Source organism: Limulus polyphemus, unplaced genomic scaffold, assembly GCF_000517525.1.
Source record: "Limulus polyphemus unplaced genomic scaffold, Limulus_polyphemus-2.1.2 Scaffold26, whole genome shotgun sequence".
Lineage (NCBI taxonomy): Eukaryota > Metazoa > Arthropoda > Merostomata > Xiphosura > Limulidae > Limulus > Limulus polyphemus.
Window position 1 is genome coordinate 1,544,702 of NW_013665636.1, and position 17,780 is coordinate 1,562,481.

Here is a 17,780-nt window from a genome sequence, read left to right on the forward strand (position 1 = left end):
TATATATATATATATATATATATCTTTTGCACAGACTAATCAGAAAAAGAAATTTGAGGCTGTTATCTTTAAATGTAGAATGGCTATAACATTTTAACCACATTCAGTTGGTCAGCTCCAGTTCCAAAACCAGGTGGCATTGGATATTTATTGTCCTGTCCACAACAGAAGGAAAGTCCCTACCATTTTAAGCTCATGACTAAAAAGCAGAAGGGAAAAACAGCTTCCATTCTGCCAACCTATCCAGGGCAGATGTGTGCAGACCCAGTACACAATCAACACCAGGCCATCTGGGAACCGACATCTGGACAGTGGTAAGAAGGGATAATGCAACATGGTGAGTCCAAAAATTGGCAGCATTGATAATTTATCATTCCATCTGTGGTAGATGAAAGGTTCCTACCAACCACATGCATGAGGACTTATGTTGGCTGGACCTGCTCTAATCCAATACCAGACCACCTGGGAACGAACATCCAGGTGGCAGTAGGATGAGGGATCCCAGCCAGAGGGTGAAATTTATTTGGTGGATCATCTCCAGCCCAAAACCAGGCAATGTCAGGAATTATTCGTCTGTTCCATGGTAAATGAAGAGGTAACACCATCTACACCCACAGAACAACACTACCCTGCTCTTAACTCAACAGAATTGAAGAAACTCAAGACGGTGTCTCCATGGTCCAACACCCCAACAGCCAGAAGCTGGTAGGTAGCAAGGATTACCATACTACACTTGTGAAATAAAAACTACTTGTGCATGAGGCAAAGTACAACAGTAAAACTTGTTATTCGAGATCACACAGCCAACAAGTAGGACACACTAGATGTCACTAGGTATGTCTCTCTATGGTACTTGAGTCGATAACATATTATCCTCTTATATTAGTTGCTATTAATGATCTATATATGCATTTAACTAAAATATTCAACTAGCTTAACATTAGGTTTCTTACATTCAAGATATCTATACCGTAATGTCTGAAAGCTTATCCTATTCTGTTAATATTAATTCTAATACATAATATACATACCACCTTTTCTTGCTGCCTCTCGTTTTGGCCTATTCTTCTTGGAATAGTTATACTTCTTCTTCTGTTTTAAATTATTCCTGAAATTTACACAAGAACTAAGAAGCTTGTACAATTTAAACTGAAAAACTTGTCCAAAACAAACTTACAAATTTACTTTGTTTGCCTCATATTCTGTAACACACTTAAGTTTTATAAGAAAGCTAAAAATAAATGTAATTTCATACCTTTTAAGTGACAATAAATATTAAAGTGGTTCAGTTAATACTTTTCTGTCTATATAATGGTTGATCTTCTCAAGTTTGGTGTTCTTTCTTAATATTGTCTTAACTTCTTTTTTTTTAGCACTAATGTATTCATTAAACACTAACTATACACTTAACACACAGTTATCATAGCTTGTAAATGTGAAAACACCAAGTTAAAACAGTACTATGAAACACATTACCATTATTAAAAAAACTTAATCTAGATGTATATTTCTCTATTATAAGTCAAGAACTTTTTCCTCTATTTACTATCTCAAATTCATGAGATTAGTTCAACACATCTTTACTCTTGTTATTTGTTATAAATATAGTTACACATTCTTTAAGAATAAAAATGTAGTTTCTGGACCAAATTAAAAAAACTAACTAAATCAATCAATTATTAATGTTTAATGATGGTCTATTCCGTACTGATATTCAGGTTTGTTGTCCTCATTGTCACTGCTAGCTTCTTCTGCTTCATCTCCAAACACAAAATCTGCATCCCCAGGGTGGCTGAATTCTTCAAAGTGCAATGGATTTTTTCTACCCATAAAAAGAAAAACGCAACTTATTCTCAAATCATTTAAGATACGATTGAATCAGAACTCGCTATGTTTTTCGGTAATCACAACACTCTATAAGAATAACCTCTTCACAATATAATTTATAACCTAATGTCTGGTTCTAATAATCACAATATTAGTAAGTAACAACCCCATGACAATATATCTTATTAGAGAAAGATTAAATACTTACATATGTTTCAAATAATTATAACATTTGATAAGGATGGTTTCAACATAATACATCTTACTAGAGATAAAATATACATGGCCTTCTGTATGCATGGTCTCATCATAATGTACCTTACTATAAAGAATAACAACATAATATCCATCTCTAACAACCATGATATTCTCTAAAGATGACCTCATTGTAACATACCTCTTTACAAAGGATTAGCTGCTCAAGTTTTTGCTTTATAATTTAACCACACAGATAAGACTCAACTTAATAACTTCTGCTTATACTTACACTACTTAACAAAGAAAAACAGCTACCTTCAAGCAACAACTTGCAAGTCCAATTAATTTATTGTTATTTAAAATTCCAATGCCAGAATATTTATAATAAGCAGCCCATAATTGTGGATGGTAATTAGTTTACTATGCCTGTCTTATTCAGGAATAAAATTATTCAAAAAGCCTAACAGATGGCAGTATAATAAAAAGGAGAGAATGTTGCAGACAGTATTAAATATTTCAAAAACCTTCTTCACAAACTTTCCTGGCAAATACTTTAAATTACAACCAACCTGTAGCAATTTTCACCAAATCTACAAGATTTTCTATTTTTCTGTTTTTCTGTGAGTAGTTCTTCATTTGTCTCTGGACTGAGAGGACTTTTTTGACTTCCTAAACTCTGATTCCCTGCCTAAGTCATAGTTAAAAACAGAAATGTTTAGCACCTGAAACTTACAAAAATCAAATAATATTTTTGATTTTAATACAGACCATAATACACTTGAAACAATAAAAAAATAATAATAATGTTGTATAACATCTAAGCTGGTAATATATGTGTTTAAAATAATAATACAAATGTTAATCACATTTTCCCAAGTGTCCAAGATGGTTTTTCCATATGAAGAGTGTAAATAATACTTCAACTCCACCTCACCTGTTATATACCACTGTATGTACTATAATTATTAATATTACTGTGAATTAATAATACAAACAAAAATTACACTTTGTCATCTTAGAAGTATGTAAACCATAAGACTTGGATTCTCATAAATAAATGATATAAATGGTGCTTCAACTAAGACTTTGGATATTGTAACTCAGTTATCCGAATGACCTCTGGTACTGAGCCAAAAGGCTTCACATGACTATGAGGAAACACAAATAAGTCCAATAATGAGAGATATGATTAAAATTTACACCAATAATACTGTGGTGTAACAGTGCATGTATTATAAAAAAAGACAATTCCTAAACTAAAACTATGCTATAAAACAAGTTTAAAACTAATTTAACAAAAACTAGCAAGAAAATAGTAATAAGGTGAAAAACACTTTACAAAGAAATTATACACCATAAAATAATTATAAAAGACTGTAATGGTAAATGAAATCTCACTTGATAAATAAAACCACAGATTTTATAAAAAAATTACAATATAAGCATGGGTTAATGAAAAGAAGTTTTTTCAAACAAAAAATGCACTAAACATGACAAATTTCCAAAATTCAAATATATTTGTAAGCCATGTACAGTTGATGCTCTTATTCAAGAAGCTCTATCAGATTATATCATTAAACAAGTGACTGTACATTGTTCATAAGTAATGTTGGTAATTTTATTAAACAAGAAAATGTAAATGGGATAAAGCAAGATAAAAATTGTAAATGTTAGATAATTTAGTTAATGTTATCTAATAAGAAATTGTAAAGAACATGGAGTAAAAATATTTGTCATGAAATTTTAAATTGTGTGTAGTATAGTTAATATTATTTTAAGCCAAATGGAATGTAGTTTATGCCGTTCAATAAATAAATTCCATCTAGACTGTAGGAAATGTTGGCTTAATGAGCAATATTACATCATATACCACAGGAGTGTAGTTAATGTTATTCAATATCAAATTATATAAACCTTCATATGACCCTTTGTATTGCAACCAACTGGCCACCAGATTCACCAGCCTACTAAAATAAAAAACAAGTAAAAGTAGATTGTGCAAACAGTAGGCAACACAATCTCTCTACGAGTCTCCAGTGTTGTATGTTAAAAAGACTGCAAAGAAAGCAGAAATAAGCTAAACTACTGTACAATGTCCAATCATATAACTTAAATATTAATTGGCCAAAATTATGAATAAGTGAATCCTCCAAATAGTGAAATATAATTTTTCAGCTCATGTCACTTTTAAGCACATGCTTGCTGCTGGAATATGTATGACTAATAACCATAACTGATGTTGAAACTTAAGTTCAAACTATGTAACTCAACACTCAGAGATATAGACTTATGTATAGTTTACTACTTCTCTGTTCTGTGTGCCTTAAATCCTATAAGCAGAGATTAATGACGAATATTTATTTAGAAACTCCATCTTGAATGACAGAAAATACTTTATAACAACTAGCTTCATTGTTCCTTGAATTACTAGTAGTTTGTCACTTATGAACTTGATATTACAGCATACTTACTGCTTTCTTTGGAACTATGTCTTTGTTACTAGCACAGCTGTTAATAACTTTCCTGGAGGTTTTCTTCTTTTTATGGCCACCACCAGAGTCACTACTTGAGTTATATTCTTTGTTCCATTTCTTCTTTCTGTTTTCCACTTCCCAGTCACTACCAGAATCATTTCCCTTCCTGACACTTTTTTTTCTTTTTCTGTTATCAGTCTCTTCCCATTCTTCATCACTCACAATAAAATCATCTTGAATGATAATATGAGTGACTTATTTTTGATAACTGCCTATAATTTCTAACAGAACTATTATTGTCACAAAACTGGCACTGTATATATATATATATATATATATATATTTCTGAACAATGCCTTCAGTTCCTAATATTGTGATGTGTTACTGTCATGAGACTGGTTCCTTTTGCAATTTGTTTCTGAAGATCACCTACAGTTTCTAACAGATGCATTATTGTTACAAAACTGATATGTTGATTTATTTCTGAGTGTTACTTACAAAAAGGTTCCAATAAATCTGTTACTGCCATGAAATTAAGACGTTATAATTTTCCTAAATGAAAGTGCTTTCCGACAGGTACTTCCCTCTGTAAACTTTTTCAGAAACATGTGCCACAAGCCTTCATCATCCCTCTGTTGGAATCCAAAGTTCCATCACATCTCTCATGCAAATCATCATGCATCACTTCTCCACCAGTAGAACAGCACTACTATCACATGACGAATGTGACTACCTTTACGTGGCACTTTCCCAAACTATCACTTCTAAGTTTAGCAGAAAATGCGAGCAGCAGAAGATTATGGGGAGGATGGATGGGAAGTGTGAGAAGAGGGAAGTACCTATCGGAAATGCATTTTCATTTAGGAAAATTATAACTTCCAATAAGGTACTCTCCCTTCGCTCACAAGAATTGAGGAGGGCCCAACGTGAAGGAAGCACAGGCATATCCTCCAGAAGCATTCTGAGGACATCCCCGAAATGAGAGGAACAGATCAGATAATCTGAGGAGGGGCACCACACCACACCTGACCTCAACATGATCAGGTGGAACATGAAGGGAGCACATCCACATGGGAGAGGATAGTTTAGCAATGTGATCTTAAACAGAAATCAAAATTGCTCAATCCCACAATGAAAAGTGGGCAAGTGAGGATGTGTCCCATGACATAGAGTGGCTAGGGTGCAAAAGACCCTATTCGGTAAGTCAACTACATCCAAAACCTCACTCACAGGGTACCAACAGCTTTGCAAGGGTAGGATGAGAATCATACCATCTTCCCCTCAAGTCCCAGAGTCAAAAGGGAACCTAACAATCGACTCCAAGAACTCACAAGGTAGCCTAATGCCAGGTATCCGGGAATGTGTCATCAGGAATCTGAGGGAAGTCCATCGATTGCATTCAACTCCTGCATCCATGAAAACAGCCCAAAACAACCCCAGGTCAGTAACAACCTTTTCACCCAATGAGGGAAAACCTAGGAAAGAAGCAGAAACAGGCTACGTTGACCTTCTACAACCCACAACACAGCAGACAAGTCAAGAGGGGAAGATGGACAACCCAAAACCTGTGTGAGGACTTATGTGATTGGTTGACTTGATCTCCAAAACCTCACTTACTGAGTACCGACATCCATGCAAGAGTAGGAGGAGGGCATCTAATCGGAGGGGTGAACTGCATTTGTGGGTCTCAAATCAGGGAATTAGTTACTCAACTGAAGGATCTTTTAACTCCTGCTACACTGGTAGAACACCACTGCCCTACTCTGAACTGAATGTTTATAGCCATCTTTGTGGAACCCATCCAGCAGGTTGCCTCCATGATCAACCACCCCAGCGGCTTGGAAATGGTAAGTGGTAAGGGTGCCCGGTGAGGTTCCATTGATCGTGAAGGACCCATTGAAGAAACTGCATATGAGCCCTGCCTAGGGGTATAAGAAGGGTTATGGAGGACCACATTCCCAAAAGCTATAAAACCTTGTGGACTGTAAGTGAGAGAACAGATAGGGCCTTCTGAATAGCCCATTCCATAGAATGGAGGCAGAGAGGAAGAGTTCAGGCCCAACTGAGATGGGTGTTGAAGAAAACACCCAAATGGATAAGGTATTGGGTAGGATGAAGGAAAGACTTCTCCAACTTGACCAACCAGCCCACCCACACAGCTTTGGCCAGGAGCTGGCAATTGTGACAGGTCGATTCCCATTTGGAATGAGCAAGAAGAAGCCAGTCATCCATATAAACATGGAAGAGCAACTCAATGGCATGAATATGCCGAGCAAAGGAGCATACAACACAACAAAACACATATAGTTCTGAGGCTAGGCTGAAAGGTAAGACACAAAACTGATACACAACCCCCTGATAGATGAACTGAAGATATGGATGTGAACACTCCACCACAGGAATGTGTAGGTAAGCATTGGAAATGTCCACCTTGGTCATCCAAAGACCTGGAGAAAATGTCCATCAAAGAGAAAGGTATGTCTCCAGGAAAAAGTGAGGAGTGTAAACATACTGATTGAGATGGGATAAATCGATGACAGGACCAGTCCCTGGTCTTCTTGGAAACCACAAACAGGTGGAAGTAAAACCCCCGTTAACCTGGTTTGATAGCCTGCTGTGTGATGAAGTCCTGAACTGTCTCTGACAGATGCTGGTGTGTCAAAAGATCCCAAGGAGAAGGGAAAACTGGAAAAGGAAGAGAAAGGAGATAACATATCCCTCCGAGAGCACTCTGTAAACCCAGACATTGGCAAGAAAAGATCCCCACCAATGAACGAAATTCAAGAAATGAGCCTCCACTGGGCTCAAATTGACCACGTAGTCATTGATACTGTTGATGGCGAATCATGCACCATCAAGTAAATCATCGAACTGTGGCACCGCAGGAGGGTGGGACAGGAAGAGGTTAGGAAGGGGAAGGTCGAGTGACAGGAACTGGTGCCGCACTCAGCCCCAACTGCAACAAACATGCTACCAAGTTAGTAATGGTAGAATGTTGATGAGCCAAGGCCCCCCATGACCCCAAAGACTCAGGAACTGAGTCAAACACATAACACTGCAAAAACGGTGCCATGTGGAGGTCCCTCAGATAAAGAGCCTGGAAATGGGTCCATGCCAAAACTGTGTCAGAGCCTAAGAGGGACCAACAACAAATAAAACAACCTTTGAGGCATGAGAGCCAAAGATGACAGGCAAGCCAACATAGAAGTAAGGATGGAGAGGATTTTATCAGAAAACCCTTCAAGGTTCCAGTGAAGAGCCTCTGACAGAAGGTAAAGGGAGGAAAGGTACCTTAACAGAGTCGTGAGGGTGAGAAACTTGGGCTTGGGTAAGTTGGACAGGGTAATCTGGATTCACCCTAAACAGGTAGAACCAACCCCAACAGAGAGAAAGGGAAAGTCCCTCTGATGATTATCAAGAGCGGACTGATCCAAAGTCCGTGGGGTACGAGACATACTAATGCCTTCTCCCAGGTGAGAGACAAATCGGTCTACGTGAACCCTAATATCAGGGGATGGGGGAAAGATTAAATAGGGTCGGGAGGTTGTTTATGTAAGATGGAAGGTCTAGGGTCATAGGAAACAGGTGTAAGAGACAAAACATTACATACCTGAAAGATAAAGTCTGAAAAGGCTGATGACAGATGAGCTGAATCATCAGGTAGTGAATGGGAAGGTGCAGCAAATTCCAGAAGGGGGACAATCAAAATCGATCTTCAGCCTGGCCCAACTCAAAAGGCTCAGAAGGAAGTGGGGCAGAAGTAGGCAAGAGAGATTGGCTCATATACCACTCAATCGCCCAACAAATAAGTGATGATATATCCCCCAACAGGTCGCCTGCACCTGTGGCTGAAAATACAGAGAAGTACCCGAAGTGGTGACTGTAACTTCCAAATTCATAAACAGGAAAAAGCGGCAAACACGAGGAAGTAATGCTTTAATTAAAATATTAACTCCACAACAGTGAAGCGTAGTAAATAAAGTTAGGAAGAATATAAAAAATGCAAAATAAAAAAAATAAACCACTTTAAGGTAACTCAACAATGTAAAAAAGAACGTCTGAACTCGACAGCTGCCAAACGAGAAGTGATAGTTCAGTAGTGGCACGTAGAGGGCGTCACGTGATAGTAGAGAGGTGAAGCATGATGATTTGTATGAGAGACATGTTGGAACTTAGGACTCCAACAGATGGATGATAAAGGCTTGTGGCATGCATTTCTGAAAAAGTTTGCATACAGAGGGCAGCACAAAATGAGAAAAGCTTGTGAGCGAAGGGAGAGTACCATATCGGAATATATGTTATCTATTCTTCATTTCTACTTTTAGTTTCTAACAGACAAGGCACTGTGATGAGACTATTACTATCTGTAATTTATTTCTAAAAATTTATTTCTACAGTTTCTAAAAGATGTCAATGTCATGAGAATTGTACCACATGTAATTTATGTCTTAAATGCTACCTGCAGTTTTTAAAAAATGTGTTAATGTCTTGAGAATCCTATTATATATAGTTTACTTCTTACTACCTACAGTTTCTAACATGACATTGGTGTTACATATAATTTACTTCTCATTAATTCCCTATAGTTTATAAGACATTACTGTCACAGAAAATTGGTACTATGTGTTATTCATTCCTAAATATTATCTTTAACTGCTCACAGGTGTGTTACTGTCATGAAATTGGTACTGTATGTGTTACTTACTTCTGAACACCTTATACAGTTTCTAATAGATATTAGAGTCCTGACATTGGTGCTATATTTTATTCATTTCTGAATATTACCTCCTCTTTCTAATCAATATGTTTCTGTCATGAGATTCATACTATAAATTATCTATTTATGAATACTACTCAAATAAATACAAAGATTTATTAAGTAATACATTGTTTTTCAAAAGTATAATTCTTTAATTCTTATAGATTCAAACTATTTTTGTTTTTATCCATTCAAAAACAAAATTGTAAAACAGGTTTTAAAGCAAATGAAAACAGTATGTTCTTATATAGTCACAACATGAAATATCAGCATCTTTTTCTGATTAACAACCTTGATCATTATTTCATAAAATAATCATATAGATAAAACTACTCTGAATAACTTACCCAGAGATATTTTTTGCCGAGATTGTCGATTTTTTCTTGGGGCTCTTTTTGGAGTTTTGTCTTCTTCACTCTCACTAAATTCGTACTTTGGACTGGTATGATGAGAAGGGACTGCTAAAAACATTACAGTGACTTTTCTTTTTTTATAAATAAAGGAAATCAGTCATTACAGTCATGATCCAATAGTAACCTTCTAGAAGATCATTCAGAAAATATTTAAACAATTGTTAAAATTCTTATAAAAGATAGTATTAAGAGCTGTAACTTATGTATACACTATTATTCCTTAAGAAATTTCAGAAACACTGTCATGGAGAAACAAATAAATACACAGTAATCCTTTTTTTTTTTTGCAGAGATACTGCTTGGATGTTTGACCGAGTTATTATGAATACAGTGTCTTCAATAATTAAAAATAATAAACATATCCTTGGTTATGTGTACCCAAGCAAAATTTTTCTGGGATAAATTCATGAATTTTCAATTTGAATAACAAAAAATCACTCAATTTCTTGAGATAATGAGTTACATGATTAATCTATTAAAATACCAAAAACACTGGTATACAGTGATACAAAAAATTTTCAGCATATAAGAAATTAAAGACTAACTGAGGTGAGACCTAAATGACAAATGTTTTCAAGCATTTGCACAATGGATCCTCCTTTTAATTAAGGAAATTGACTCTAATAATATCAGACATAATTCATTTATATACAGTAAGTTAAGATCTCAAAAAACCAAATGTACAAAGTAAAATCTAATAGTTTGAATACTCTGAGAAAGTTTGCTTTCAGGGTTTTTTTTTAAACTTATAATATCCTGTCATTTTACACTACAATCATAAACCAGACCTTTAAAAGTAATTTTAAATTTACTTAAATAGATAATAACTTTCTACATATTCACTGAATAAAATATCTTACATTACTTTCATCTGTTGTGTACTACAAATGGTAATAACAACTGCTGTGAGGGTACTTTCAAAGAACATATTTAGCAAAATTAAAAGTTTAAGTGGATTGATTGTCTTAACACCTCTATAACAACTCTATTGAAAGTGTCTAGGTCATTTTCCAAATGCATGTTGATTTTAGGTTAGAAATAAATGGGATAAGAGTGTGATTATTATAAGCTAAATTTTCAGAAATTAATCAAATGCATACCCTTTGTTATTTGGTTAAGAATGCATTTTTCTAAGTTCATGGTACTCAAAACCAAATAAACACATATCATTACTTATTTGTTTTTCTAAATCTAAGGTTTTTACAAACAGATTCCTTTAGTTATTTGTTTATTTTTATTATTATTTAATTTAAGGTACTATATACCAAACAATATGCTATATTTAATTGTCTACTTGAAACTAAGCTTCTAGAAATTAATCAGATAAACTGACTGGTTACCTGATTTTTTTTGTTGTTGTTTAAAACTACAGCACTAAATACATCATTCATTACCTCTTTCCTTCTTTTTCGAAACAGGTTTCTTAGTCTCTAATTTTCTTGCTGATGAGGTTGCTATTTGTACCAACCAAGCAGGTAAAGTTCTCTTCCTTTTAGGAACTTGTAAAACATCCTTCTTCTCAGCAGAAGACAGTGTAGTCAGCTTCTCTTCACGAATTAATTCTGGAATTGTTTTATTTTCAAGATATGTTGAAGTCGGTTTCCTTTCAGGAGACAGCTGAGAAGGTATCATTCTTTCTAATGATGGTTGTTGACCTGACTTACTTATGGAAGAAGGCTGTGCAATAGCTTTCAGAGAAGTTGGCAAAATAGTTTCCTTTTTAGGAAGCATGTGATCTTCTCCTTCTGTTGTATATGATACATCTTGCTGGTGGCAAAGATCCTAAAGTAGACATTTTTTTATTATTTGTTTCAGTAAAAATACATTATTAAAACTCACATAAGTCACGCTGTTACAATTATGTTACAATTAACATAACTGCATATCTTAAAAAAATGAGAGTAAAAGTTCTTTAGTTCAAAAGTTACAAAACAGATCATTTAGAAAACAATAATGATAACTCCTACAGATTCCTCTACAATTATCCTATGTTAATGTCAGGTACAAAATATGCAGCCGAAAAGTCAACTAAATACCAAAGCCTGAATTAGCTACTAATATTTATTATTATTTTACCCTCAAATACCAAGATTAACCCCAAAAACTACTGACTCAATATGGCTGTGAGGATAGTTTTCAGACTGTAATTTAAATTTGAAAACTAAGATAAGATTTGACATACATTTATTTATTGATTGATTTAATTTATTAAAAATAGTTGGATTTACTTTGCAATTAGTTCAAACAAAATAATTTAAAAAAACCTTCATTTCAGTGTTTAATATTTGCCTCCGATGAATGAGTTTCCCAAGTCCAAAATCTTAGGTTAAAATAAATATTTCCTGTACCTAAAATTTCTCTAAGTTAACTGCTAAAGGCTTTTTTTCCCACTTTTGTTCTTATTTACAAAGTGGTCATAAAAAACTAGAACAACATCCACCCAACATGTGGGAGAAACAATACAAAAATTCTAAAGAAGAAAACTGTTATTTTTAGGAAAACAAATTGTTCGAAATATATACTGGAGCATTCTAAAAGAGATAATAAAAAATACTGATAAAAAAGGCAGAGAAAATATTTAAAAAATGAAAGAAAAAAAAGACTAAACAAATAATTAAAAGGAAAAAGTCCTAACTTGGTTTTTTGAAGAAACATGGCTTTGCTTCTTAATTATTTCTAAATTTTTCTTTCTTTTCTTCAGCATTTTTTGAAAAGTACATGTTTTTTGTTTTCTTCTTTTGTTCTAGACACACCAGTACCTTGTTCTAGAAATTTTGTATTGTATTTACCCATTGTTAAAAATTTTTTGGCTTCACAACTGTTATATAACTGTGTAAGTGTGTTACTACCTGCTCATGAATAAAGGGTTAATTATTCATCTAACAGTTTTCAAATTACATTTGCATGACCCCCAAGACTTCCTAAATGAATATCAAACGTGTATTTCAGTAAAATTTTATATTTTATCTGCTATTTTCTCTACACTAACTATATATACTTTATATGGACTCAGTTGATTTGACCAAACTTGTAACCACCACAAAAAAATATATTAAAATAAATCTAAATTACTTTCTTTTTCTTTTTAAAATGACTGATGATTTTAACAGTATATTACTATTGTTTATCCTAAATAGCTTAAGGCTCATAATAATCTACATTTTTTTCTACTTTACTTTAGTGTTTCATTGCCCTTAGAATTGTGTCTAATTGATAATTCAATGATACAAGCCATAAATCACTCGGAGAATCACTCAGTGAATGCATATCTCAAGTTAACATATTATATAACATAATGCATAAGCTTTAATTTAATTTAATTCCTATGTTTGACCTCTTGTTTTTATGCTGCTAGCCTGCCAAAGAAATTTAAATCTACTTTGTCTGTAATGATATTACTAGTACATTGAATAATCTTTATCTATTTGAAGAATGCACATAAAAACAGAACACAAACATGCACAAAGCAAATAATATCCTGCAACTATTATAATTTAACTGGCTTTCTAACTAAGGCATAAGTGCCTTGAAATAATTCCCTTATCTACTTAATCTGAACTTGGTGACAGCAACTTTCAATTTGTAGGCAAAATAACCAAAAATCTCTATTGAGAACAATGTAGCACAATAAGTAATTCAGTAAATTAAAACTTTGTCTTACTATTGGTTATAAATGATGAAATACAAAATGTCAGAGTGAATTATGGGTAATTTGTGAAAAGGGATGACATTACATGACTTTCTAGTTTATGTATCTGTAAACAAAGAAGATTGAAAGCTATAAGAATTAGACTTTGTCTTAGCAATACCTATACTATATTGAATAATTTACAATAAACTGAGTGACATAAGAGAGAAGTTATGAAAAAATAGAGGATGGACAAGACATAGTGAACAAATAAAAGGTGAAAATGAGGTCTTATTTAAATATTTCCTTTTATAATTAAGAAATTAAAACTTGTATAATATTAAAATTTGGTTCATTAACTACATTTTAGCATCAAGTTTATTTGTATACATTGATAACAAAGTAGTTTAATTAAATTTTGAATGCAACTCTGTAAAAGGTCATGACATGTACACTTTAACCTGAGTAATATCTATATTATAATGAGTAATTAACATTAAATTCTGTACTTTTTGAGGATTTTAAAATAAATTAGAAAAAACGGACGACACCTAGAGAGAAAAGTCACAGTTCTCATACTAGGGGAGATTGAGGATTTTTTTAATATTTCTTTATAAAATTATGAACTTAAAACTTATATAATATTAAAAGTTGGTTTACTAACTAGCTTTTGATGCCAAATTTATTTATATACATTGATAATAAAGTAGTTTAATTAAATTTTGAATGTAACTTTGTAAAAGGTTGTGACCTACCTGATGCAATATGATTAAATAGTAGCTGGATAGCAGTGTATGCAACACTGCAACTGTGTAACTACCAAGAGCTGATTCATTAGTGTACATGTAATATCACAGTTAAATAATTAACACTAGTAGGCTTAGCAGTGCATGTGACACTGCAAGTGAGTAATTATCACAAGCTCATTCAACAATGCATTCAATATGACATTGCAATTAAACAACTACCACAAATAAAATCAGCAGTCAGTGTGCCATACAGCTGATTAAGCAGTGCATATTAAATCAGAGTTGAATAACACGAGCTGGCTCAACAGTGATGGGACACTGCAAGTGAATAACTATCACAAGCACATTCAGCAGTGCATGTGACATTACAATTGAGAAACTAATCACTAACTGGTTCAGAAGAGCACATAACATAACTGAATGTCACTAGCTGTTATTCATGTGATAAATGAACACAAAGATAAGCCAATGGTCAAACCATTCCATCCAAATTTGTCTTCAAAGCATGTTATCCTACATATTTCTATATTAAAAAAAGCATGTTCAGATAAAATTGTTTACACACCTTTTTGCAGAAAAACTGGCTATCATGTTTACAGTTTGTTAAACTTCTGTGATTATTTTGTCATTTGCATATTTCTTAACTTAGATTCTTTATGGCACATCAAGTAATCTCTGAACAGCATGAACTACTGTAAAATGCATTATATATAGTTAATAAATGATTGATATTTTTTTTTTATAAATTTAAGATTAAAATTTATAGAAAGTAATATTTTCTACACTTTTTACTACTTAACTTTTTTTTTCTCAAAACCTTTAATTTTTAACCACATTTTCAGCACAAACTACCTTGTTTAATGATGAATCTGACTGATGTTTGCTGAACCCATTCTGCTTCAAATCATCTGTATTTTCTTCTACCTCTTTTTTCTCTGTACGACAAACAACAAATATTTCAAATTATTAAACCAAATATACTTTATTACAACAAACCTTTGTGTTTATCACTTACAAGTTCATGCCATAAACTAATTTGCTTAGCTTTAACGAAAAAGCTATATATCATGACATTCGTGTAACTGGTGTCAATCTAATGTAAAAATTTCCTATATTCTAATATATTATGCACATGTTACTATAATATCACCACTAAATTAAATTTATTTAAAAGAAATATTTTTCTAACAGTGCAGGTTTATTATATGTGTCCACTGGTATTTTTTTAAGACAGATAATTTAAAAAAAAAATTTATTACATCTGAGCTTCCTAAAATTACATTATAATTTCTATGTTTCTGATTCATTAACAATCTTCATAAAACAGTCACAGTTTGCTATGTTGAAATTCACTGAGAAAAATCAAACATCTGAGCAATTAAATCTCTAGATATGACCTAAGGGACTAACAAGTACATATACAACTAGCTGTATTTGCAATTTAAATGTTTAAATCCTTACACAGGAAATAACTTGTACAAATTAAATATACTCCAGTCAGTTATTTTCACCAATAAATTAAAACAACTAGCATGGCAAAGAAAACAATGTTACAATGTACTTGAGGAGCAACACTAATATGATAGAAGTTTTTAACTGTCTTAATGTGCTGACATTTGTACATGTACATAATTCATATATGCTTTTGTGTAAGTAATGATTTCAGTCAGAACGTTTTTATTATTTTTAGCTTCCTATTTTAATGGAGGTGTTATTTAATAGTGTTAACATTTGTATCATTTGTCCTTAAACTTGTTAAAAAAATTTTCATGGAAAGTAAACTTTCTCAAACAGAAGACACCTCTGACAACTATATTTAATGTGTTACACATTTGGTCAAAACCAATTAGCTTACCATGAAAACTACCTTCCTTTTTCTCTGTTTCACTGGATTGACTAGGTTGTTTAGAGAGATCAGGTATAACAGGGTGAGAATGGTCATTCAAACTTTCATTTTTCTTGGACCTACAAAGCAATAATAAAAAAACTACAGATCTTAATAATGAACAAAATTTATCTGTACCTCCAAAGATAGCTGAGCGTAAATACAAGTCATGCTTCCAGATTTATCACAGCACTATATTTCCTAAAGAGCATTACATAACTAAAATTTTACACTTATTCCTACTGACTTCTGACTTTCATTGTAAAAAAACCTAGAGTTGAGTGATATTGGCAGAGGTAAAACTTGTTATGCTCAATACAGAGATTCAACATGAGATATATATAATATGCAACAAAAAGTGATAACCCAATCACTTACTATTAGTAATATTATTGAAGACTTGTACCTGTTTTATACATTGGAACTTATAATCTTAAGAATACTCAGACTTAAATCCAAAATGCTTAAACAGGTTTAAGTGAAATATATTCCTGCAGAATTTCTATAGATCTTTAAATAATTTCTCATCCTTTTCAAGACTAATGATGATTTTCTAGATTTTTTGTATCTCTTTAAATTTAGACCTGCAGAAAAGAAATTCACACTATTGTATGTAATTTACAGCATAGTACCAAAGTAAAATATTGTAAAAGGAGGCTTAATAGTTACAAAATATATATACTAAAATTTCTCCTTTACATAATGCTCTTTTTATCCTGTATCTATTATTTTATAATTTGAAGGAAATGAGCATTTGAAAAATCTAGATTACAGCACTAAAATAGGTGTACATTTAGCTATATTTCAGTTGTAGTGAGTCATTTTTATTTGAATTAATACAAATTATTCAGAACAACATAGCAATTAGTAATTCCACTACAAATTACTAGATGACAATACATCTTACATGAAAAAATCACTTACCCTACAATATTCAAAACTTTGTAGTTAAACTCAGTAATAGGAAATATATTAAGATGTCAGTATGTTTCATGTAATAATCTCTCCTTTATCAAATTTCCAAAATATATGAATTTAGCTAAAAAATCATAATTAACAGCTAAACAAAATCTTAAAATCATCATAGTTGTCGGGTACATACGTGTTGCGACAACAGTGTATCACTTGTACATTCCAAGGCCTACTTGGTTGATTGTTTGTTTGGTTGTTTGTTGCTTTATGGCACAAAGCAACGAGGCTATCTGCACCAAACAACCGGTAAAAACAGTGAGAGTAAATTAAAGTAAAATGTAAAAATACAAGCGAGTTAAAACCAATACATGTCGATAAAAGATTTATATATATAATTAAAAAGACCTATAGTGTGTCAAAAATTAAAAATACAATCTAATCAGAATGTGAACATTACCAGTGACACTGTCCAACGTCAGGGGTAAACCCTTAGAAAACATGCATCTAAAATGGTGCCGCTGCTCACGGTCGTGATGACAGTAAAATGTGGGCTATTATGACTTGAGTATCACAATGGCTACACATTGGTGGGTCAATACCTGATAAAAGAAAATGATGGGTTAAAAAACTATAACCAATGCATAGCCTTGCCAGGACTCCTTCCTCCTTCCAATCCTTACGGAACCAAGACGGCCAAAGACCAACAGAAGGTTTGATCTGGAAAAGCTTGTTATGACGTTGCTCACCCCAAGTCGACTGCCAACTGGCACGAAGCTGTGCCTTGAAGACAGGACCATAGTCCATGTATGGGACAGGCACGGCCGTGATGCCACCAGAGCAGACGGACTTAGCTGTGGTGTCAGCGAGCTTGTTCCCGTTAATACTGACGTGGCCAGGAATCCTGAAAAACTGGATGAAAATAGAGGATAGAGTAA

The 17,780-nt window shown here is 33.1% G+C and overlaps 1 protein-coding gene across 3 annotated transcripts in view; it reads right to left on the reverse strand.

The window, feature by feature from the left end:
* Positions 1 to 17,132, reverse strand: part of LOC106459269 (aprataxin and PNK-like factor) — a 21,309-nt gene extending 4,177 nt beyond the window's left edge. Inside the window, exons 1-8 of one of the 3 annotated variants that reach the window (XM_022385837.1) lie at positions 15,904 to 17,132; positions 14,901 to 14,983; positions 11,066 to 11,453; positions 9,606 to 9,719; positions 4,497 to 4,732; positions 2,595 to 2,713; positions 1,709 to 1,822; positions 1,035 to 1,108 (exon numbers count right to left, since the gene is read on the reverse strand). In XM_022385837.1, coding sequence (XP_022241545.1) covers positions 1,035 to 1,108; positions 1,709 to 1,822; positions 2,595 to 2,713; positions 4,497 to 4,732; positions 9,606 to 9,719; positions 11,066 to 11,402 — 994 coding nt within the window. In that variant the 5' untranslated portion in view covers positions 11,403 to 11,453; positions 14,901 to 14,983; positions 15,904 to 17,132. Of the gene's footprint in view, positions 1 to 1,031; positions 1,109 to 1,708; positions 1,823 to 2,594; positions 2,714 to 4,496; positions 4,733 to 9,605; positions 9,720 to 11,065; positions 11,454 to 14,900; positions 14,984 to 15,903 lie in introns of all 3 variants that reach the window. The other 2 variants (XM_022385831.1, XM_013918870.2) reach the window with 2 other exon arrangements.
* Positions 17,133 to 17,780: the final 648 nt, after the last annotated feature.